This window comes from Oncorhynchus tshawytscha, linkage group LG22, assembly GCF_018296145.1.
Source record: "Oncorhynchus tshawytscha isolate Ot180627B linkage group LG22, Otsh_v2.0, whole genome shotgun sequence".
NCBI classification, from domain to species: domain Eukaryota; kingdom Metazoa; phylum Chordata; class Actinopteri; order Salmoniformes; family Salmonidae; genus Oncorhynchus; species Oncorhynchus tshawytscha.
The window spans coordinates 21,347,574-21,370,778 of NC_056450.1; the positions used below are offsets into that span (position 1 = coordinate 21,347,574).

Genomic DNA, 23,205 nt, shown 5'->3' on the forward strand with positions numbered 1-23,205 from the left:
CTTTCCACTGTATTTCATAAGGGGGCATGATGTAACTCATACCACTGGGCTGGACTCTTAAGCAACCAGAGGTTGATCACCCAACCATATTTATTTCCAATGTTGCCAGTTTTTTGGAAAAGGGGGGCATGTAAGAATGACTTGTTGTCCTATCAGCAGACTTCATGGGTCTAGTGTATCTGAGTGTGCCTCCTCCAAATGTGATCGATTCCCAATGGAGCAATTGATGCGAGAAAAGGCCACTGACCGCCTGGTTTTGACAGCAGCAAAGTAGTGAGCATGTGTGACATCATAAGAAACTTGAGACCATCATTTTGAACAACCCTCCCTTTTAGTGCCTTTTCCTCTATATGTGCTCGCCCCCTAACCCTCTCCCTTACTCTTAGCAGACACTCTGCTCTTTCTTCTTGGCTATAAACTCAAGCCAATTACAATTGGGCAAAACAACACTTTGGCCAAGAAAACATCTCTTCTTCTCAGGACACACTTCACTTACTCTCTGTCTTTGAAACTCTACGTTCTCTGCATCTGAAGGTAATAGAACATTCCTTTATTCTGCTCTATGTATTGCTATGCCACGTGGGGGTCATAGCAGGAACTTGACAAGAAGGGTAAAATACCATTGAAATTCCACTGGTGGACATCGGTAGGGATTGTTGTGAGGTAGCATTGTGAGGTAGCATTGTGGAATTTGTCATTGTCAGTGAGATAGCATTGTGAGGTAGCATTGTGGAATTTGTCATTGTCAGTGAGATAGCATTGTGAGGTAGCATTGTGGAATTTGTCATTGTCAGTGAGGTTGCATTGTGAGGTAGCATAGTGGAACTTGTCATTGTCAGTAGTACTACTTAATTTGATTTCCACAACATTATTTGAATAATTCAGTTTTATGATTCAATTTTCCCTGAGCAGTGTCATGTATGTGTATATATATATATATATATATATATATATATGAATTGTTGGAACACTGGTCTGAATAAGTCAATTTAGAAAGGTCAAAGACAAACAGCGTGATAAGTAGTGAGCTTACAGGAGTAACTGCACCAACTGACAAACAAATTCAGTGGCCACTGTCTCCTTTGTGTGACTGATAATATATTTAGGGAATTGCTCAGAACATCATGTTTTATAGTTAAGTGTAATGATTGATTAAATTTTCTGGTCTGACTGTTTTTTAACGTGAATCAAACCCACCACTCATGGATCCTGAACTCATTCTTTGTCTGTAAATGCAAAAGCCTCAGACTGAAATATCAGTTTGTTTTTAACTATGGATCTGTAATAAACTCTATTTTTATAATTGAGTGTCTACTGCACACTACTGTTCAATGGAGAGCCTTCTACTTCAGTTGTTAGCCAGTGGATCCAACCCACATCCTTACAGCTGCACTGGGGTCTGACAGCATTCCTGTGTATAATAAGACACCACAGAGCCCGGGGTGAGATATAGCTCGGAAAACGTACTTCAATCAAGGGATGACAAATGTGTTGTACTCTGATTTTGACCCATTATTCCAACTGTTACAACGAGAAGATTGAACGTTTTGAAGTAAACTGCCGTTTTCGTCCTCATGCTAGCTAGCAGTAGCAACGGCAGCTATTATGGAATGGCACGTCACGTTGAACAACAAAGGAGCTGATTAGCTAACACAAACCTTACAAAATGGTTGCTTTGGCTTCTGCTACCGACCCCAGTGCAACTATAAGCAAGCGGGTTAGCTGGCTACTTCAGTTGTTTGAGCAAGAAACCCATTTTTTCACTTTGTCTAATGAATGCAAGAATCAGTTGATCCTACCATTTAGAGAACATAATTTATAGCTCTTCCTCAAATTGTATTTACATAATCTGCATAGCAACCTCTTAATCAGCCAATAGAAAGTAAGACAAAAATGGAAGGTTATTGCATAATATGTCATGTATACACCCCTCTATTGCACAGAAAAGATGGGGTCAGAGGGTATTTTATGTGCTGTGCTCTGCTGTGCCATATTCTTTCCCTTTTATTCTTCAGGCACATTTATTTCTCTCACTCAGCAACTAAGCATTGGAAACATATAAATAGTTGAATACTAGCTTCAGTAATGCAGGGAAGTTGCAATGTCTATCCACCATTTCAAACTACCGTCACATGGTGGTAGATATTTGTGGTTCTTCTGTGGGCCAACTGCACGATTCAACAGGCTTTCTCGGACATAACTATGCAGGATTGGTTGATGGAACTCCCACTATTAACTTTTTCTTCCCATTACAGATTAAGCTATGTGTTTTCTGATGGGTCAGTCAATCATATAAGAAACCTAGCTTGTTTAGCTTTTCATCTAAATATTAAAACAGACATTTTATCAGAAATACCTCTTTAATTTTAGACCTTTTTAACCTGAGATCCTCCTTCTTCACCGAGAGAGGATTTCCTGGCTGTATTGGTTGCCTACCGCTGTGGCTGGAAAAGCACTCAACTTCCTAAAACATCCAACATAAACATCAGAAAAAGACTACATTTCAACGAAAGATCATTGCAATGTAGATAATATGTTTAGAAATAGATCATGTGTGTTTGTGTGCATGCGTGTGTGTGCATGGGTCACCAGTACATTTGTGTGTGTGTTTGTTTGTAGTAGTGGTTGTGTGTTAATTTTTTTAGAAATATTTTGTGTTGGTGTGAAATGATAACTCAGTAGAAAGACATTCTGGAGTTTGATTCCCAACACGCAATGCAAGAATGTGCTTGCCCGACCCTTCTTGCCAGGGGCTCTTCATGCATTAGAATAAAGATTTTAGCCGAAGAGGGAGCGACTTAGCGAGGAGAAAAATCACACATGTAACGTAGCAATGTAGAAATGTGAAAAGGAAGAGAGACAGAGAAAGGAATGTTGGTGGAATGGGTGTGGGAACTGCAGACCCCCCCCCCACACACACACAGACGTTAAATATTTTGAGCATTAAAGATTAATGGAAAATAAATAGTGAAGTGGTATTACTAAATAAACTGTAACTGAAAACTCCCACTCTCCCTTTATCTCCTCTTTTCTATCGTTCTCTTTATCTCTTGCTACACTCACTCTTTCCGAAGGGCTTCAACTGGGTGCTGAGAAGGTTAAGTAAATAATATATAGACGGAATGACTGACTGACTGACTCACTAGAGAGTGTGGATAGATTGTTACCTGAATCAGATCTTAGTACACTGAAAAATGAACTGTTTTTAAAAGGGGTAAGTTGTTCATAAAAATCTGCCTGGTATAGGTTAAGAGCTACATTCTCTGCATTAGCATAACCAGTTCTCTCAGGGGAGGTGTGTGTAAGGATTTTTTTTATTTATTAGGATCCCCATTAGCCGACGCCAATGGCGACAGCTAGTCTGAAGTACATGACCTCTTCTGGTCTAATGTCTATCAGTTCCGAATGAAAAATTTGTTGGGGGGTTTAGTAGATTCGTTAAGACCAAGTGCAGTCAAAAACTAGATTTTTCTGTGTTTTATATATATTTCCACACTACGAGGTTGGAATAATACTGTGGAATTGTGAAAATTATGATAATGCTCTTTAGTGTAAGAGCTGTTTGAAATCAGAGCTGTTTTGAAGTCTGAAATCTCAGGCTGTTTTTGTGGCATGTAGTTTTGGCCTGCCTTCTTAATAGACCAATAAGAAAGAGAATTCCAAACCTCTCTGCCAATAACAGCCAGTTTTCCGTTTACCCCTCCCCACTCCCAGACAGTCCTAGCAAAATTCTTTCTTGAGAAATTGCTCTTTGTGAAGAAGCTATTTTTGTTAATTTTTTACAATTTTGATTAAAAACAATTACATTAAGGTGCTTAATTGTTACCCAGAAATTTAATATTTAAAATTTAACATTTAGATAAAAACAGATGCATTGGACCTTTAGAAAATAAGGGTGACATTCTGCAGCAGACACAAAATGTCACCCTTATTTTCTAAAGGTCCAATGCATCTGTTTTTATCTAAATGTTAAATCATTTCTGGGTAACAATTAAGCACCTTAATGTAATTGTTTTTAATCAAAATTGTAAAAAATTAACAAAAATAGCTTCTTCACAAAGAGCAATTTCTCAAGAAAGAATTTTGCTAGGACTGTCTGGGAGTGGGGAGGGGTAAACGGAAAACTGGCTGTGAGTTATTTTTTCCATTGAACGAACTGGTGTGATTTCACACATGGCTTTTTTTTCTTTTGTTCTCTAAATGTTGGTGTCCTTTCCATCAAGGTTTAGGCTCTGCAGATATATTCAATTTTTTTCTTAATTCTAATCTAAATGTAATAGCACAGTAATAGTTATATCAGGACTTTGATGTTATTTTATCACACATTTCCTCGCAAGACATTGTTTCCTTACCCTAACCCTTATTCTAATCCTAACCCTAACCGTAACCGTAACAGGTTTCTTATCAACAGTTGCTTATCAACAGGTAGTTTGTTGATAGTATGACCATCTGTAGAGCATCTACAGATGGACTATCCGGACTATCCAAATAAAGTGTGACCTGAGTATGAGTCATCAGAAGTCACATTCTGACAAATCATCTAATCATATCCAACCCTCATGTGTCTCTCAGAAAAAGTCTAATACGTGTTAGGGAACCCGCTACCTGAGTCACGTTTGAAAAGCACATGATGTGTCATGTGATGTCAGAGTGGTCGAACCTTATCAAACTCACGTTTGACATGGTAGGTTACAAGGCTGATGTCTCTAGCAACTGGTGGTAAAAACCTGGATTTACTCCAAACTGCATCTCTGGACCCAGTGAGCCACGTATCCATCCCAGGGTTTAATAAAACTTCTGGCGTGCATTTAAATGTGAATTCCAACATCCCACATCACTTGTACTAGAAAACACATATTTCCTCTAGAGGGTCATTGTGCAACACAGTTTCTTAAAGTTGCAAGAAGCAGTAATGTTTTCTATGGTAAAGGTCAAACAGAAAAGCTTACTTTCAAAAGCAGTAACTATGATATATGGCTGCTTTTATCCAAGATACTGTATGTTGGTTGTACTTTCAAGCCATAATAAAATATATATATTTTTTTGTGTGGGGGTAACAAAGAACATTAGTCATGAGTTAAGCATAGGCCTACACGTTGAAAGTTCAGATATACTTGGATATTTTCTTTGGCTAGTCAGACCATGTTTTTGAATGAAAAGACTATTGTATGTAATACAGCACACTGAGAACAAAAGTAGCCTAGCTATAAGATAACAAAATACAACATTGCCTTGTCAGTGGGCAAACACAACTGACAAAGCTTGATAAAGGACCACATGCCTTATCCTGTTGTACACAGTGCCTTCGGAAAGTATTCACACCCCTTTAAGATTTTCCACATTTTGTTGTGTTACAATTAGGGATTAAAATGGATACAATTTTTGTTTTAAATGTCAACGATCCACACAAAATTAAATGTAACATTTTTATTAATGGAAAATAAAACACAAATATATTTTGATTAGATAAGTATTCAACCCCATGAGTCAATACATGTTAGAATCCCCTTTGACAGCGATTACAGCTGGGAGTCTTTCTGGGTAAGTCTCTTAGAGCTTTGCAAATTTGGTGGTCTAATATTTGCCCATTTTTTAAAGAATTCTTCAAGCTCTATCAAGTTGGTTGTTGATCATTGCTAGACAGTCATTTTCAAGTCCTGCCATATATTTTCAGGCTGATTTAAATCAAAACTGTAATTAGGCCACTCATGTACAGTGGGGAGAACAAGTATTTGATACACTGCCGATTTGGCAGGTTTTCCTACTTACAAAGCATGTAGAGGTCTGTAATTTTTATCATAGGTACACTTCAACTGTGAGAGACGGAATCTAAAACAAAAATCCAGAAAATCACATTGTATGATTTTTAAGTAATTAATTTGATCACCTACCAACCAGTAAGAATTCCGGCTCGCACAGTTGAAGTGTACCTATGATAAAAATTACAGACCTCTACATGCTTTGTAAGTAGGAAAACCTGCAAAATCGGCAGTGTTTCAAATACTTGTTCTCCCCACTGTATTTTTGGCATTGCATTTTAGGTTAATGTCCTGCTCAAAGGTGAATTTGTCTCCCAGTGTTTGCTGGAAAGCAGACTGAACCAGGTTTTCCTCTAGGACTTTGCCTGTGCTTAGCTCTATTCTTTTTCTTTTTGTCCAAAAAAACTCACTATTCCTTGCTGATGACAAGCATGCCCATAACATGATGCACCATGCTTGAAAATATGAAGAGTGCTACTCAGTGATGTGTTGTGTTGGATTTGCCCCAAACATGATGCTTTGTATTCAGACAAAAAGTACATTTCTTAGCCACAATTTTGGCAGTTTTACTTTAGTTCCTTATTGCAAACAGGATGCATGTTTTGGATATTTATATTTTGTACCGGCTTCCTTCTTTTCACTCTGTCATTTAGGTTAGTATTGTTGAGTAACTACAATGTTGTTGATCCATCCTCAGTTTTTTCTTATTACAGCGGTTTAACTCTGTAACTGGTTTAAAATCACCATTGGCCTCATGGTGAAATCCCTGAGCGGTTTCTTTCCTCTCTGACAGCCGAGTTAGGAAGGAAGCTTGTATCTTTGTAGTAACTGGGTGTATTGATACACCATCCAAAGTGTAATTTATAACTTCACCATGCTTAAAGGAATATTCAATGTCTGCTTTTTTTTTAACGTATCTACCAATAGTTGCTTTTCTTTGCGAGGCATTGGAAAACCTCGCTGGTCTTTGCTGTTGAATCTGTGCTTGAAATTTACTGCTCAACTGAGTGACCTTACAGATAATTGTATGTGTGGGGTAAAGAGATGGGGTAGTCATTCAAAAATAATGTTAAACACAATTATTGCACACAGAGTTAGTCCATGCAACTTATTATTTGACTTGTTAAGCACATTTTTACTCCTGAATTGATTTAGGTTGCCATAACACAGGGGTTGAATACTTATTGACTCAAGACATTTCAGATTTTCATTTTTTATTCATTTGTAAAAAATAAAAAATAAAAAACATAATTCCACATTGACATTATGGGGTGTATAGATGAGTGACACAACATCTACATTTAAGCCATTTGAAATGTAGGCTGTAACACAACAAAATGTGGATAAAGTCAAGGGGTGTGAATACTTTCTGAAGGCACTGTAATTCTTGTGTCAATGTATCAGAAGGCGTTATGTAAGCAGCCTCATATGACTCTATTTGTTCAGCAAATTGTGCCATTTCTTGTTTGCCAGTTTCGTCTGTAATGATGTCAAATCCCAGCTGGCACACCAGTTGGCATAGGGTAGTAACACTGCAGTGTAGATGAATAAGAGTGAAATCCTAAACCAATACCAGGGATGCCTTAAATAGAGATTCCTACCTCAATGGCACTCACCTGGATAAATAAAAGATTGATAAATAACAGTGTACAACAAAGTTTGTGTTCACAATAAAGTCTGTGATGGCAACACTGTGCTTCCAGGTTTAGTTTATAACAGATTTACATACCTTTTCTGGAAAACGTGAGTTGATTGAAACAAAAAAAAAGAACTGGCCCTGACAATCTGCACTTAATTTTGTAATGGAGGAAAGTGTTACATCAATTATTAGTTGTATACAGAAGGACTTCAAGGTAGATCTGCCAAGTAAACCAAACCCTACTGAAAGAGTAATGGAATTCTATTGGAAGGAATTCAAAAGTAGTCAGGAGTCTCATTACTGGCAATGCAACCTGAGCCGTCAAATGAAATGACACATGCAGGGAGAGAGTGGTGCTATGGATTCCTCTGGTGGGAAGCTGACATGTGGTCCCATAGTGACAGACAAGTTGACAACTCCCACAGTTACCCTAGAGTCTAGGCTTCACTTTGCAACGTGCAAATTCCTCAAATCGTCAAACCTGACTGTTTATATTTTTCTGTCTATCATCTGGAATGACATCCAAAAGATAAGTTGTTCATTTATCTAAGGTACATCTTTTTCTCTTTTTTTCAGATTGGAACTTTAGCGTCCTTGTGAATCCTTCAATGTTTTCCTCCAGTCAGTGAAGAACCATCAGTCACACCCAGCCCTCTTTGTATCAGCAAAAAACCATATGGAACTCCAAAAGCTATCAAATGGTCACCACCATGGCTTCGTCCCTTTGGAAAATGGGTATGTGTCCTATTTGACTGCACATATTGCTACCTGGCATGTATGATAATATCATTCCGCCAGTTGTGTGCATGATAGTGTTTTGATTTCAAAAAGGCCACCAAAATTCCACAAATTCCAAGGATATTTGTGTTTATTTTCTGACAGACAAGACTATTACCACCCTATATTTGTCACTGTTTGTGTAGATGAATTGTCTACAGTCTAGTTTGACATGGTCTTGTGGTAGTTGTCAACTAATGCAAATTCAACATGAAAGTAAAAAAACATTTCACAATGACATTTGATTTAGGTTAGAAGTTGGGAGAAAAAAATATGAAATTTTCCACATTGATTCAACATCATCACATTGATTTATTTTATTGAAATAACTTGGAAACAATGTTGATTCAACTAGTTTTTTGCCCTGTTTTTGTTTTTTTAGCACAGAAGTGTATTGTTATGTTTGTTCGGCTATTTTGAGCAGATTAAACAAGTCAAATAAAATCCACTGTCATTATGGTTTTGCAGAAAAGGTATCATATTTGTGTTGAACACCTGGAAAAATACCAGGCTTTTTGTAAACACTAGTTTACCTCAGATGCATTTTAAACGCTTAAATGGATACAGTACCCTTTCATGGATAGCATTTTCAAGCACCCAATGGATTATAATGATACTTTGCTTGGCTGAAGTTGGAACATTGATGAAATTGAGTGTTGTTTAACCTTATAGTTTTTATATTTCCTTGGTTTGATTGACTTCATAGTATCCCGCGGGCGGAAGAGGAAGAGGAGATGTTACCACATAAGAGTGATGGGACCAAGAAGCCCCAGTTTACAGATGTGAGTATGAAGAACTATGGCAACCGCTTTGGAGCTGGCAGTCATCCTTTTTATGCTGAAATGTCATCATGAGGAGTTATAACAACGGACATTCATGTCTTTGTGGCCTTGGCAGTTTGAGGGGAAAACCTCTTTCGGAATGTCCGTCTTTAACCTCAGTAACGCCATAATGGGGAGTGGAATTCTGGGACTGTCGTACGCCATGTCAAACACAGGCATCGTTCTCTTTATGTAAGTACAGCAACACATTATGTCCCTATGTGATTCCTTGATGTGACAACAGACAAATTAGTACACACACGCCCACCAAGTTAAATATTACACAGCTCTTGGCAGGACAACACTTGGGGGGGGGGATTATTTGTCTTGTATTTTTTGTTGTTGTCAAAAGGTCACAGATCCTCCCAAAATGGTTTGATACACACTGTTACTGCACAACACATAGCAACAATGTTACCAAAACACTACAGTGGAATCATGACAAAAATTATATGAAAAAGTAGTCATCTAACGTAATGTTTAACATTTACGGTCCTCGAATGGTTAAAAGAACAGTGGCGAAGAGTGGTGTGCGTTGGTGTGTCCATATGTCATTTTTATGGTGAGATTTGAGACACATGGGTTGTGTGCGTTGGTGTGTCCATATGTCATTTTTATGGTGAGATTTGAAACACATGGGTGGTGTGCGTTGGTGTGTCAATATGTCATTTTTATGGTGAGATTTGAGACACATGGGTGGTGTGCGTTGAGGTGTCCATATGTCATTTTTATGGTGAGATTTGAGACACATGGGTGGTGTGCGTTGGTGTGTCCATATGTCATTTTTATGGTGAGATTTGAAACACATGGGTGGTGTGCGTTGGTGTGTCCATATGTCATTTTTATGGTGAGATTTGAGACACATGGGTGGTGTGCGTTGGTGTGTCCATATGTCATTTCTATGGTGAGATTTGAGACACATGGGACTCCTAAATCAGATTCAGGAGTTAAATATAGCAAAGAGTTGGCTGATGAATCATAGCTTGGGTGTGAGCACACCACAGATATGGCTCCCCAGCATGCTTTGCACGTTGGGTTGCTCAGATTCACGTCAGGTCCAGTCAGAAGTCAAGAATTGTTTAAATGTTTATGAATAAATAATTTGTGTTTTGTGCCAATCAATTTGCTGTCACAGGAGGGCAGCCTATTCTTGTAGAGTTTACTTTGTTTGTTTGATGCATCTGTGAAGCGGTGGGCTGACCATGGGATTCATTATTTTAACATTGGCTGAATCCACATGAAATGAATTATGTTGTTTACCTTTCCAAAGCCTCTAAGTCAGTTGTTTGTGCTCTGCAGAATCCTATTGACATGTATCGCCTGTCTGTCCAGCTACTCGGTTCACCTCCTGCTTAAGAGTGCTGGAGTTGTGGGTCAGTATGTGTTACTTAGGATCACCCTTAGGAATCAAAGACAAATTGAAAGCTGAATCACAAAGTTAATCATAACAAGATGAGAAAAGTTAACTTACTTTTCTGTCAACAAACTTTTCCTCTGCATTTGGACCATTGAAATACCTGTGATTCTACCCCTCCACAAATGCCTAACAGAAATGCCCAGCTTTTTTTATAGACAAACCTAAAGTAGGGATCCACCATATGATCCAAGCTGTCTGTAAATTGGTAGTTGTTGGTTCGCTGGTGTCACATATACAAAAATGTATGCACTCACTGTTGCTTTAGAGAACAGTGTCTTCTAATGTCATGGCATATAGATCCTGTCCCATGTCTACTCTTTAACAGACTAACATCTTGTTTGTCTGTTCAGGTATTCGTGCGTATGAACAGCTGGGCTTCCGAGCCTTTGGACACCCAGGAAAAATAGCAGCGGGTGTCATTATAACCTTTCACAACATTGGTGGTAAGTACCTAGGATGAGGAATTGGGTCATTGAGTTTGATTGAATAAGACCCTCTGTCCATAAAAGTGCAAAAACGTTTTGCCCCTCTAATACAGTAATATATTCACCCACTAGCACTAACACATAGTATCTGTTTTGAAGAGAACCACATGGGCAAATATAAATGCACTCATGGCTTCACTGCACTCATGGATTTCATGGCTGTCAGAGTCGTGTGTGTATAGGTGGCAGGGAAGTCAGGCACAGGAGAATCAAACTGAGTGTAATGGAGTATTTAATAACAAATAAACAAAACACACTCCAAACACTAAATGTAACAATAAATAAAGTGGGTACAAGGACCTGTTGCACACAATACAAAAACCAACACAACACTGAATAAAAACAATCACTGACAAAGACATGAGGGGAAACAGAGGGTTAAATACACAACAGGTAATGAATGGGATTGAAACCAGGTGTGTAGGAAGACAACACAAAACCAATGGAAAATGAAAAATGGATCAATGATGGCTAGAAGACCGGTGATGTCGACCACCGCCGAACAAGGAGAGGCTTCGACTTCTGTCGAAGTCGTGACAATGGCTCATAAAAGTTTTAGTGGTTCTTGATAGAAAGTTTTCCTCCAATGTTTGTGTGATATTGCTAAGCATTTTTAGGAAAACTAAAGTACAGGTAAAATGGGCAGGGCGTGTCTGTGTTTTCTTATGATAATAGAAGTTAACAGCTCTGAAATATGCTTAATCCCCTCCAGCAATGTCCAGTTACCTCTTCATTGTGAAGTATGAGTTACCTCTGGTCATTCAAGCCTTCCTGGGCTTGTCATCAAACACTGGGTAAGTGGAGCAGCACCTTTCCACACCTTTCAGTGCAGCAAACTAACATGAGGACTATTGTCTACGGCACACTTACTGATGTATGTTTAAGGTCAGGAGTTTTTCTTGACAAGGTTACTTGTCCACAAAAACACTGCTCCTGAGTTGCGCAGTGGTCCAAGGCACTGCATCTCAGTGCTTGAGGCGTCACTACAGACACCCTGGTTTGATTCCAGGCTACATCACAACCAGCTGTGATTGGGAGTCCCATAGGGTGTCGTCCAGGTTTGGCCGGTGTAGGCCGTCATTGTAAATAAGAATTTGTTCTTAACTGACTTGCCTAGTTAAATAAATTTAAATAAATACAAATATTTACGGGGTGTAACATGCAATAAGCTAGCTGTTAAAATCCCCATAAGCCCAGATCATTCTTTCCTGATTGATCCCTCTCTGGAACCAATCAGAGCTAAACTCCTATAGTTAGGACTGGACTTTCACCCCCATCCAATCTTTATTATCTGTTCATTGTACCATCCTCATTCCTCTTCACTGCCATCCCAAACTAGTCCACCCTCCCAATATTTGGTGCTAAAACCCAGAATTGGCTAATGCATTATACATGGACCCAGCAAAATATGCCGCACCTTACGATTCCTACGTCTATCCCCAGGTCTCCAGTGCTTACCCCCAGGTCCCTAAACTGTAGTCGCCATCCCACCAGAACCACAAGCCATTTTTACCTAACATTGCATCAATTGCCCCTAAACAGTATGTTTCCTAGTATAGTCTACATTGCATGCCATAATGAACCTAGAATTAATTAACTTTTGTATCTGGCTATGTTTTGGTTTTTTGTTTATGTTTTAAATTAGAGATTGGTTCCTGAATGGGAATTACCTCATCATCATCGTCAGTGTGTGCGTCATCCTCCCACTTGCCCTGATGAGACAACTGGGTATGTGACTGACCTCATAATGACCTTTGACTTTTCCTCATGGCTGCTAATGACCTCACTGGCTGTCAATCTTTCAGTCAGCGCCTCTTTATTCATAAAACAAAACATTTGGATGACTATAGACTCTGCTCTGTGAAGGATCTATTTTAGGCCAGGAGCAGACTTGTCCTGGAAGCCAAACATTGTCAGCTGGGATGTGGGATGCTTGTTGTTTTTGTTGTAGTAACAATCCTTGGTTGCATCTTGCAGGGTATTTGGGTTACACCAGTGGCTTCTCCCTCACCTGCATGGTCTTTTTCCTTTCCTCGGTGAGTGACTTTCTGATGATGGATGTCTATACTGGATTATATTACAATATATATTATACAAGCAATCATACATTTCAATATTATATTCTGATGCGGCATATGCTTTTCACCTCCTGATGATTGGACTTCCATTGTCCATGCTCTGTTTTTAGTGATTCTTTACCATTGTTAATGTGTTAACAGCTTAGGGCATGAGTCATGACTAAAGACTGTGGTACTAATGTGCCCTCGACAATTTATGAGGAGATATTTATATCTTGTGCCACTCTACCTCACAAAACATTTCATGTTAGCTCCTGTTTCGTATACTCACTGCAAGCCAGGCCTTGTTGTACAATGGTGAAATTAGCTATGAACATGGATACGTTAACTTTCTGAAATGGGTTATTGTCTGATTATGTTGACATACAAAGAAAAAGGGGGAGGGCAACATCATTTGGCCAAATTATTATTTTAATATTGTAATATGTTAAAACTATAGTTAAAATGTTTGAAACTGTTCAATGTTGCTTGAATACTTGAGCACAATCCTAGATTACACTACTGTGCATGTTGTTGTTTAAAATGCCTTACTGCAGAAAGGTACATTGTTAATGTGACAAATTCTATCGTTGACCTTGATCAATTAGCAAAAGCAGAAGAATGAATGAGGCTTTGGACAGGAATTCACAAGTTAACTAGAGATAGGTATTGGGCTCCCGAGTGGCGCAGCGATCTAAGGCACTGCATCTCAGTGCTGTAGGCGTCACTACAGACCCTGGTTTGATTCCAGGCTGTATCACAAACGGCCGTGATTGGGCGTCCCATAGGGTGGCGCACATTGTAAATAAGAATTTGTTCTTAACTGACTTGCCTAGTTAAATAAAGGTTCTAAAAAATGAATCAAACATGTGATCATGGTTGTCAGCTATAGAGGATTGATATGTTTTTGCTTGCATCTCACTGCTTATCTCTCTCTTTCTCTCTCTCTCTCAAGGTCATATACAAGAAGTTCAACATCCCCTGCCCCCTGGTGCCAAATGGCAGCAATCACACAACAATTATCAACACCACCATGGAAGAGGAGGGACAGTGCAAAGGCAAAATGTTCACCATAAACCAGGAGGTTAAAATATATGTTTTAGTGTTTATTCCACATCACTTCTGCTCTTAGGTTCTTACTCTGCTACAATACAACCACATAAGGTTAGGAGCTATTTGCAGTTGGAGTACATGTCATTCAATATGCTAATGAGTTTGTGAATCCATGCTCATATCATGTTACAGCCAGTGCAACTGGTTGTCCATGTGTATTGAAGCAGAGCAGAACCAGCGTGGCACAAATGTCCACACTGTCTTGTGAGTTTACTCAAGCACTCCTTGTGCAATGCTGCTAATTGAACTTATCCTTTATATGGTATTCAGACGGCGTATACCATCCCCATCTTGGCGTTCGCCTTTGTTTGTCACCCTGAGGTGCTTCCCATTTACACTGAACTCAAAAAGTAAGTTCATAAAACAATATGAACCCCCAATTTGTTCCCTTCACACATCACCATGTTGATATGACGACCTTTATCCTTCTTTACCGATACTAATTTACAGTAGAACACATACAGTTGAAGTCAGAAGTTTACATACACTTAGGTTGGAGTCATTAAAACTTGTTTTTCAACCACTCCACAAATGTCTTGTTAACAAACTATTGTTTTGGCAAGTCGGTTAGGACATCTACTTTGTGCATGACACAAGTCATTTTTACAACAATTGTTTACAGACAGATTATTTCACTTATAATTCACTGTATCCCAATTCCAGTGGGGTCACAAGTTTACATACACTAAGTTGACTGTGCCTTTAAACAGCTTGGAAAATTCCAGAAAATTATGTCATGGCTTTAGAAGCCTCTGATAGGCTAATTGACATAATTAGAATCAATTGGAGGTGTATCTGTGGATGTATTTCAACGCTTACGTTCAAACTCAGTGCCTCTTTGCTTGACATCATGGGGAAAATCAAAAGAAATCAGCCAACACCTCAGAAGAAAAATGGTAGAAATTCACAAGTCTGGTTCATCCTTGGGCGCAATTTCCAAATGCCTGAAGGTACAAAGTTCATCTGTACAAATAATGGTATGCAAGTATAAACACCATGGGACCACGCAGCCTTCATACTGCTCAGGAAGGAGACACGTTTCGTCTCCTAGAGATGAATGTACTTTGATGCGAAAAGTGCAGATCAATCACAGAACAACAGCAAAGGACCTTGTGAAGATGCTGGAGGAAACTGGTACAAAAGTATCTATATCTACAGTAAAACACGTCCTATATCAACATAACCTGAAAGGAAGAAGCCACTGCTCCAAAACCACCATTAAAAAAGCCAGACTATGGTTTGCAGCTGCACATGGGGACAAAGATCATACTTTTTGGAGAAATGTCCTCTGGTCTGATGAAACAGAAATAGAACTGTTTGGCCATAATGACCATCATTTTGGTTGGAGGAAAAAGGGGGAGACTTGCAAGCCGAAGAACACCTTCCCTACCGTGAAACACGGGGGTGGAAGCATCATGGTGTGGGGGTGCTTTGCTGCAGGAGGGATTGGTGCACTTCACAACATAGATGGACTTATGAGGGAGGAAAATGATGTGGATATATTGAAGCAACATCTCAAGACATCAGTCAGGAATTTAAAGCTTGGTTGCAAATGGGTCTTCCAAATGGACAATGACCCCAAGCATACTTCCAAAGTTGTGGCAAAATGGCTTAAGGCCAACAAAGTTATGGTATTAGAGTGGCCATCACAAAGCCCTGACCTCAATCCCATGGAACATTTGTGGGCAGAACTGAAAAAGCGTGTGCGAGCAAGGAGGCCTACAAACCTGACTCGGTTACACCAGCTCTGTCAGGAGGAATGGGCCAAAATTCACCCAACTTATTGTGGGATGCTTGTGGAAGGCTACCTAAAACGTTTGACCCATGTTAAACAATTTAAAGGCAATGCTACCAAATACTAATTGAGTGAATGTAAACTTCTGACCCACTGGGAATGTGATGAAAGAAATAAAAGCTGAAATAAATCATTCTCACTACTATTATTCTGACATTTCACATTCTTAAAATAAAGTGGTGATCCTAACTAACCTAAGACAGGGTATTTTTACTAGGATTAAATTCAAGAATTGTGAAACATTTAAACTCAGTTTATTTGGCTAAGGTAAACTTCCAACTTCAACTGCACACCTGTTGGCTTTTGATTAAATCAAGGGACATTTTTAATTTAATAAATGTAACATTAGTCATGTAATCCCTCTACCTCATTAACAGACAAAAAAAACTGCTTTCTTTTCCACCAAAGCGCAACCAAGAGGCGCATGCAAGGGATTGCTAATGTGTCCATCATGGGCATGTTCGTCATGTACCTCCTCACTGCCATCTTTGGTTACCTCACCTTCTACGGTAAGACCAGGGCTTCAAGACGGCTTTAGTCGTATTCACGCTGCAGAAAAAAATATTGATTTCAGAATTTCAAAAGAGACTCAATTTGTGTGTGTGTGCATATATATATTTATGTAGTGAACACGGAATCTGAGCTCCTGCACACCTACAGCAAAGTGGACCCTCTGGACACCCTGATCCTGTGTGTGCGTGTGGCCGTGCTGGTGGCAGTCACCCTTACTGTCCCTGTGGTCCTCTTTCCTGTAAGAGCCTCCTCTCATTAGCTCTAATTACGTTACTCTAATTCAGTGGTTCCTGAACTGGGAACCACCCTGGGGGTCTGCGGAGGTACTACAGGGGGTTCTGCGCCAAGATCTCTTTTTATTCTAAATAAATATTGCTAGCAACAACAGATTAAACAAATTTGGCTAATGGGTCTGTGAAACAAGTTTAGAGTGCAATACAATACACTGCAATATTATTAATCTACAATATAGGCTACCCTTAGATGCACAGTTGGGCTTGGGAGGCTCACATGGATCCACAGTACTCCATCAATGATCCAGTTTTCAACTCAAGTTTCTTGTATTTCGTAAAATTGTCATTTTGAACATAAATGCACTCTAGTTTAAGCTTTAAAACTGCAAAATTGTCTCTCTGCAGGAAATTACCTTAACTCATTTTCCTCTCCATTGCAAAGAGGGGTGCCTTTTAAAATGTTATTTCCCAGGCCCCGAGGCTTGGTTAGCCCGGAATGCTATTTTTATCGCACTCTAAAGTCGGAGTTGTGTTCTGATTTTAAGGGGTTCCTGATGAATTTGCTATCACGAGATCTCCGGCCCCAAAAAAGTTTGGGAACCCCTGCTATTATTACTCTATTTCTAAGGAAGCTTCCAATGTTTTGCATTTCAAATATTGATTGCATTTCAAAACCAACAGCCTAGATACTGTAAATATCAATTTCTCTCTAAATGTTAAGCTACTGTGTCATGCTTAGAACAACTGATGCTGGCTTGTACAGTACATCCTATAATCTCTGTTTAACCCAGAGTTGGTATTGGTAGGAAAGTGTATGGAATGTAATTTCATCAATTGTGTTTTTAGTTAGTTAGTAAACATACCTCATAACTGACACTCGACAGCCATGTTGCAAGTTTCACTGTAGATACTCCCCTGAGTCCTCTTTCTCTCCAGATTCGCAGAGCCATTCTCCAGCTCCTCTTCCCAGAGAAACCCTTCCACTGGGCACGCCACATCACCATCGCCCTGTGTCTCCTCTTCGTGGTCAACGTTCTTGTAATCATTGTGCCCAATATCCGAGATATCTTTGGCATCATTGGTGAGACTCCGAAAAAAAGCACTCATATGCTCATGAGTATAGGTTACAACAGTTCTTGCCATCTAGCCTCAGATGCTTTTTCTCTACATACTCACCAATCAACCTGACATGCCATGTCTCCTCATCACCCTGAACACTACAGGAAGGACCTTTTACATTACATATGCCTCATACAAGAGTACTTACCAGTGGACTAACTCATTGTCTCATTTGGCTGTCCAGGGGCCACCACTGCACCTAGTCTGATCTTCATCCTCCCAGGATTATTCTACCTCCGCATTGTTCCCACCGAACAAGAACCAATGAAGTCAAGACCAAAGATCACGGTAGGTTTTCACATGACATTCATTTTCCTGCCATTGTCTAGACATGTTTGTTAAAACTCTCCACACAATCCTCAGGTTTTCGGAGTGTTTGGGTAGTATCACAATGGGTTCTGGAAAGAACTTCCGAAACCCCGGTTTGTGTCAAGATCTTTTATTTTTTATTTTTTTACGTTCATGACTAAGGTGAATTCCAACAACTCTTTCTCTGGCTGGTTTCAGGCTGCCTGTTTTACAGCCATGGGCTTCATCTTCATGTCTATGAGCCTGACGTTCATCATCATCGACTGGACGACCGGAGAGAAACGAGCTGGAGGTGGCCATTAGAGCACATCCGTTGACATAGGGGGTCCAAACGCCACACAGCAGCATGCCCTGTCACCGTGCCACTTCTTGATCACGTCTGGATTGTGAGAAGGATCAAAAACGGTCGAAAGGCTGGACCCACATCATCATGAGTCTTACCATACCTGCGTCATGGTAAGATCGTTTCCCCACCAATTCACATCAAAAGGACATGCTACTCTTCCATGGAGGCTAGTCTTTGAGGAACCCAGTGATGTCACTTTCTTTGTGGAAGAAGTTCTAGTCAGAGATGTCACCCAGGCAGTGTCAGAGGTGCTGATGAGGGTGTTGCCCATGGAAACCCCTAAACCACTACTTGCTGCGTGTGTCAAAAGCCATTAAGCTAGTACCTCGAATGAAGAGAATCTGGTGTAAAACAAAAGTGACAGAGATAGAAGAAGAGGGGTTAATTTTCTCTATACAAAGAGACTGGATCTCTAACTGTCAGGCTTCCCTCCCTACCCAACTGCCAAACAATTCACCCCACTGTTGTTTCTTGATCAAATATCAACAGTGGTTTAATCAACCAGCTTTAAGGAGACATTGGTTTAATCAACCAGCTTTAAGGAGAAGAGAAGAAAATGTTAGTCTACAATGGATTTACTTTTATGTCATTACACTATCTGTAGATTTGTTTATTGAATGTAATTTCAGCTAAATTTCTTGAGGTAATTGACTGGTAGTGTACAGTTTTCTCAGTAGCTGCAGAACATTTGAAAACAAAATGAGCCACTAATGATAAATCAATCACTTTTCAGCATGGTCTAACTATTTAAATTTGACCATGTTGCTTGATGCCAAGTAATGTATTTACTCACCTTTTTCAGTTATCAAATCAGAGTTTATTGTTCACGATGTCATGCAGATGTCATCACAGGTGCAGTGAAATGCTTATGCTTCTAGCTCCAACTATGCAGCCATATCTAGCAGTACAATAACCAGAGGTGTGTGTGCCCTCTCAGATTTGTCCTGTTTAAAAATGTTTTTTTTTTTTGTAATACTACCAGCCACTTAGCAATTTTATTGGCTTTAGCTAGCCCATATAGGTTCCCCATGTCCTAAAGTTATAACTAGCTAGTTAGATTAGCTAGCTTGTCTAAATAGCCTAACTGGTATGCCTGCTGGCAAGGTTGGTAGACTTTTTAAAAAAGCAAGCAATAACTCATTGTACTGAATAAGTACAATTCCTTTCCATCTTTTACCCAGATTTAGCAATGTGCAAAGAAGCATATTTAGTTTCTTAAAAAAACAGCTCAAGAGGTATGCTTAGATATGCAGAAAAACATACACATTTCCCCCACACAGAATTAAGCATAAATATTATGGTTGTAGATTGCAGGAAAAAGCTGTTTCAACTGTTTAAAAAATGCTAAACATATCAAAACAAACAATATCAGAACGAGCAATGTCCGAGTCCGGAATATAAATAAATATACAGTGCCAGTCAAAAGTTTGGACACCTACTCATTCAAGGTTTTAAAAATATTTAAAAAATATATTTTCTACATTGTAGAACAATAGTGAAAACATCAAAACTATGAAATAACACATGGAATCATGTAGTAACCAAAAAAGTGTTAAACAAATCCCAAAATATTTTAGAATCTTCAAAGTAGCCTTCATGACAGCTTTGCACACTCTTGGCATAATCTCAACCAGCTTCACATGGAAGGAGTTCCCACATATGCTGAGCACTTGTTGGCTGCTTTTCCTTCACTCTGTGGTCCAACTCATCCCAAACCATCTCAATTGGGTTGAGGTCGGGTGATTTGTGGAGGCCAGGTCATCTGATGCTCCATTCCACCACTCCCCTTCTTGGTCAAATAGCCCTTACACAGCCTGGAGGTGTGTTGGGTCAACATCCTGTTGAAAAACAGATGATAGTCCCACTAAGCGCAAATCAGTTGGGATGGTGTATCGCTGCAGAATGTTGTGGTAGCCATGCTGGTTAAGTGTGCCTTGAATTCTAAATAAATCACTGACCGTGTCACCAGCAATGCACCCACACCATCACACCTCCTCCTCCATGCTTCATAGTGGGAACCACCTACTCTGCGTCTCACAAAGACACAGCAGTTTGAACCCAAAATCTCAAATTTGGACTCAACAGACCAAAGGACATATTTCCATCTGTCTAATGTCCATTGCTTGTGTTTCTTGGCCCAACCTAGTCTCTTCTTCTTATTGGTGTCCTTTAGAAGTGGTTTCTTTGCAGCAATTTGACCATGAAGCCCTGATTCTCATCGTCTCATCTGAACAGTTGATGTTAAGATGTCTGTTACTTGAACTCTGAAGCATTTATTTGGGTTGCAATTTCTGAGGTTGGTAACGCTAATGAACTTCTCCTCTGCAGCAGACGTAACTCTGGGTCTTCCTTTCCTGTGGCGGTCCTCATGAGAGCCAGTTTCATCAGAGTGCTTGATGGTTTTTGCGACTGTACTTATAGAAACTTTCAATGTTCTTGAAATGTTCCGCATTGACTGACCTTCATGTCTTAAGTAATGATAGACTGTAATTTATCTTTGCTTATTTGAGCTGTTCTTGCTATAATATGGACTTGGTCTTTTACCAAATAGGGCTATCTTCTGTATACCACCCCTACCTTGTCACAACACAACTGATTGGCTCAAATGCATTAAGAAGGAAAGAAATTCCACAAAATAACTTTTAACAAGGCACACCTGTTAATTGAAATGCATTCCAGTTGACTACCTCATGAAGCTGGTTGAGAGAATGCCATGTGTGCAAAGCTGTCATCAAGGCAAAGGGTGGCTACTTTGAAGAATATAAAATATATTTTGATTTGTTTAACACTTTTTTGGTTACTACATGATTCCATATGTGTTATTTCATAGTTTTTATGTCTTCACTACTACAATGTAGAAAATAGTAAAAATAAAGAAAAACCTGGAATGAGTAGGTGTGTCCGAACTTTTGGCTGGTACTGTATATGTATGTAAATTGTGTTTAAGGACAGTATATGAATAGAACAAGTGTGTACAGTAGCTATATATGATGAGCCATGACTAGAATACAGTATATACATATAAATTGTACATATACATATAAAGTGGGTAAAACAGTATTTAAACATGATTAAAATGACCAGTGTTCAATGACTCTGTTAACATCAGTCTTTAAGGTGCAGGAGCAGTCATCCTTTTCTGTATCTCTATAAGAATCATTCTGCAGAATCAGTGTCTTCAAGTTATTGCAAGTTTGGCTTTTAAATACGCTGGGCAGTATTGTTTCAATTCGGTATCCATCTTCACCACAATATTCTGAACAATTAATTCACACATTTCTAAACACATCAAGAGATCAAAACAACCGGGAAGTGAACCCAAAATACTTTGAAAAATTGAATGATGATTTTCTTCATTTGTGACATTTATTATGCTTGTGCTATTGAAATAGGTGGGTTGTTCCCACGAAAAGAGTACCTTTTGCATCCCTTTGATATTTTAAGTTGAAATTATGCACCAATATTGAATTTTAAAAGCATGTTATATTACATGAAGTGTTTTTTTTAATATAGACCACATGGAGTGCCCTTTAATATAGACTACATGGAGAATTCAATAAATAAAAACAAAATTATATGAATTAAGACTTTATGCACTTCTAGGAAGACTAACTCACTTAACCTCAACATTTCTCCAACTTTTCACCATCTTTCTAAAGCCCTAATTATTTTGTTGCTTTGACAAAGTCATGTCTGAAGACTATTACTTATTTAATGATTAGTGATTCAATTTACGTCTGTCCCTCATCTTAATGTCAGAACTCTCGTGGTGAAACTATTCCTTTAAAAAAAAAAATGTTTTTCAAAAGAAACATTGTACATCTAAAAGTCAAATCATAGTGTAAAAGCAGGTGAGCTTGTCCTATTCTTTTTGGCCCTTTTGTGATGGGAAACTGTGCGGATCGAGCATAACAAGCCAACCCTGTTACCCATAGATAGACAGACATTCAATTGCCACGTCCTGTTGCACACAACAAGCTTCTATTCCCCCTGTGACGAGGGGATTTATGGCTGATTTAAGATGAAATCGTCTACCCTGTTACGGTCAACCCTGTTACTTTATTTGGCACTTAAAAACCTCTTGAGATGGGAAAATGTGTTTCTTATGAAGTTGAACGTGCTCTTTATAAAAACAATCAAATGTTTTTTTTTATAAAGTTACACTTCTCAAAAGGCTGCCAATTAGTGGAACGACCCAGGTAGTCTGCAATAGTTTCTATGTATACTTGACATCCAACAAAGCAATAAGGCAAAAATGAAGAAGCAAGTTCCATAAAAACTGAATGATGGCATTCAGCTGTGTCTTATTTGACAAATACAGTACACACAGCACACCGGGAACATTCCCAGGACATTAGCTAACATTCCCATTAATTTCTAGTTCGGGTTTTATACAACATTAGGATGATAACATCCCCCCCCCCAATTTTTTAAAAATTTTTTTTTACATTTTCTTTTATGAAATATCCTTGGAATGTTCTCCTAACATTCACTAAAATGTTGTGCACAACATCTGTACCAACCACCACAGAACATTCTCCTTGGGTTTTAATTAGGTTTCCAGGTAGTTTAATAACAAAATGTGTTCTGGCATCATCAGGGGAATGTTTTATACAAATATATAATCATGAGCCCAACTAGATTGTTTAAGTGTCATTAGAACTTTCAGGGCAAACTAATTAATGTTTTGGGAATGTTCACAGAACCAATTTTGGTTTGCTGGGCAGTCTGTCCAGATACTCAGTCATGCAATGCAGCATGTGGCGAGTCCCTGATTGCAATGATTTGTATAATGGAGACTTAGGTAAAACTATTGAATAAG

General features: G+C 39.0%; 1 protein-coding gene across 3 annotated transcripts; it reads left to right on the forward strand.

The window, feature by feature from the left end:
• Positions 1-339: 339 nt before the first annotated feature.
• Positions 340-20,758, forward strand: slc38a5b (solute carrier family 38 member 5b). 3 transcript variants are annotated; one of them, XR_002949097.2, is made up of 17 exons: positions 340-534; positions 7,975-8,133; positions 8,882-8,957; positions 9,073-9,188; positions 10,296-10,369; positions 10,764-10,856; positions 11,611-11,692; positions 12,544-12,626; positions 12,876-12,934; positions 13,911-14,039; positions 14,339-14,418; positions 16,272-16,372; positions 16,490-16,614; positions 17,546-17,690; positions 17,913-18,016; positions 18,236-18,493; positions 20,712-20,758. XR_002949097.2 is itself a non-coding variant. In XM_024384620.2 (16 exons), the coding sequence occupies exons 2-16, from the start codon at positions 8,075-8,077 to the stop codon at positions 18,338-18,340; spliced, it is 1,431 nt and encodes a 476-aa protein (XP_024240388.1). In that variant the 5' UTR covers positions 340-534; positions 7,975-8,074; the 3' UTR covers positions 18,341-19,779. The 3 variants fall into 3 exon arrangements, 1 of the variants encoding a protein (XP_024240388.1); XR_002949098.2 differs by having other exon boundaries at positions 20,715-20,732; XM_024384620.2 differs by lacking the exon at positions 20,712-20,758 and having other exon boundaries at positions 18,236-19,779.
• The last annotated feature ends 2,447 nt before the right edge of the window (positions 20,759-23,205 follow it).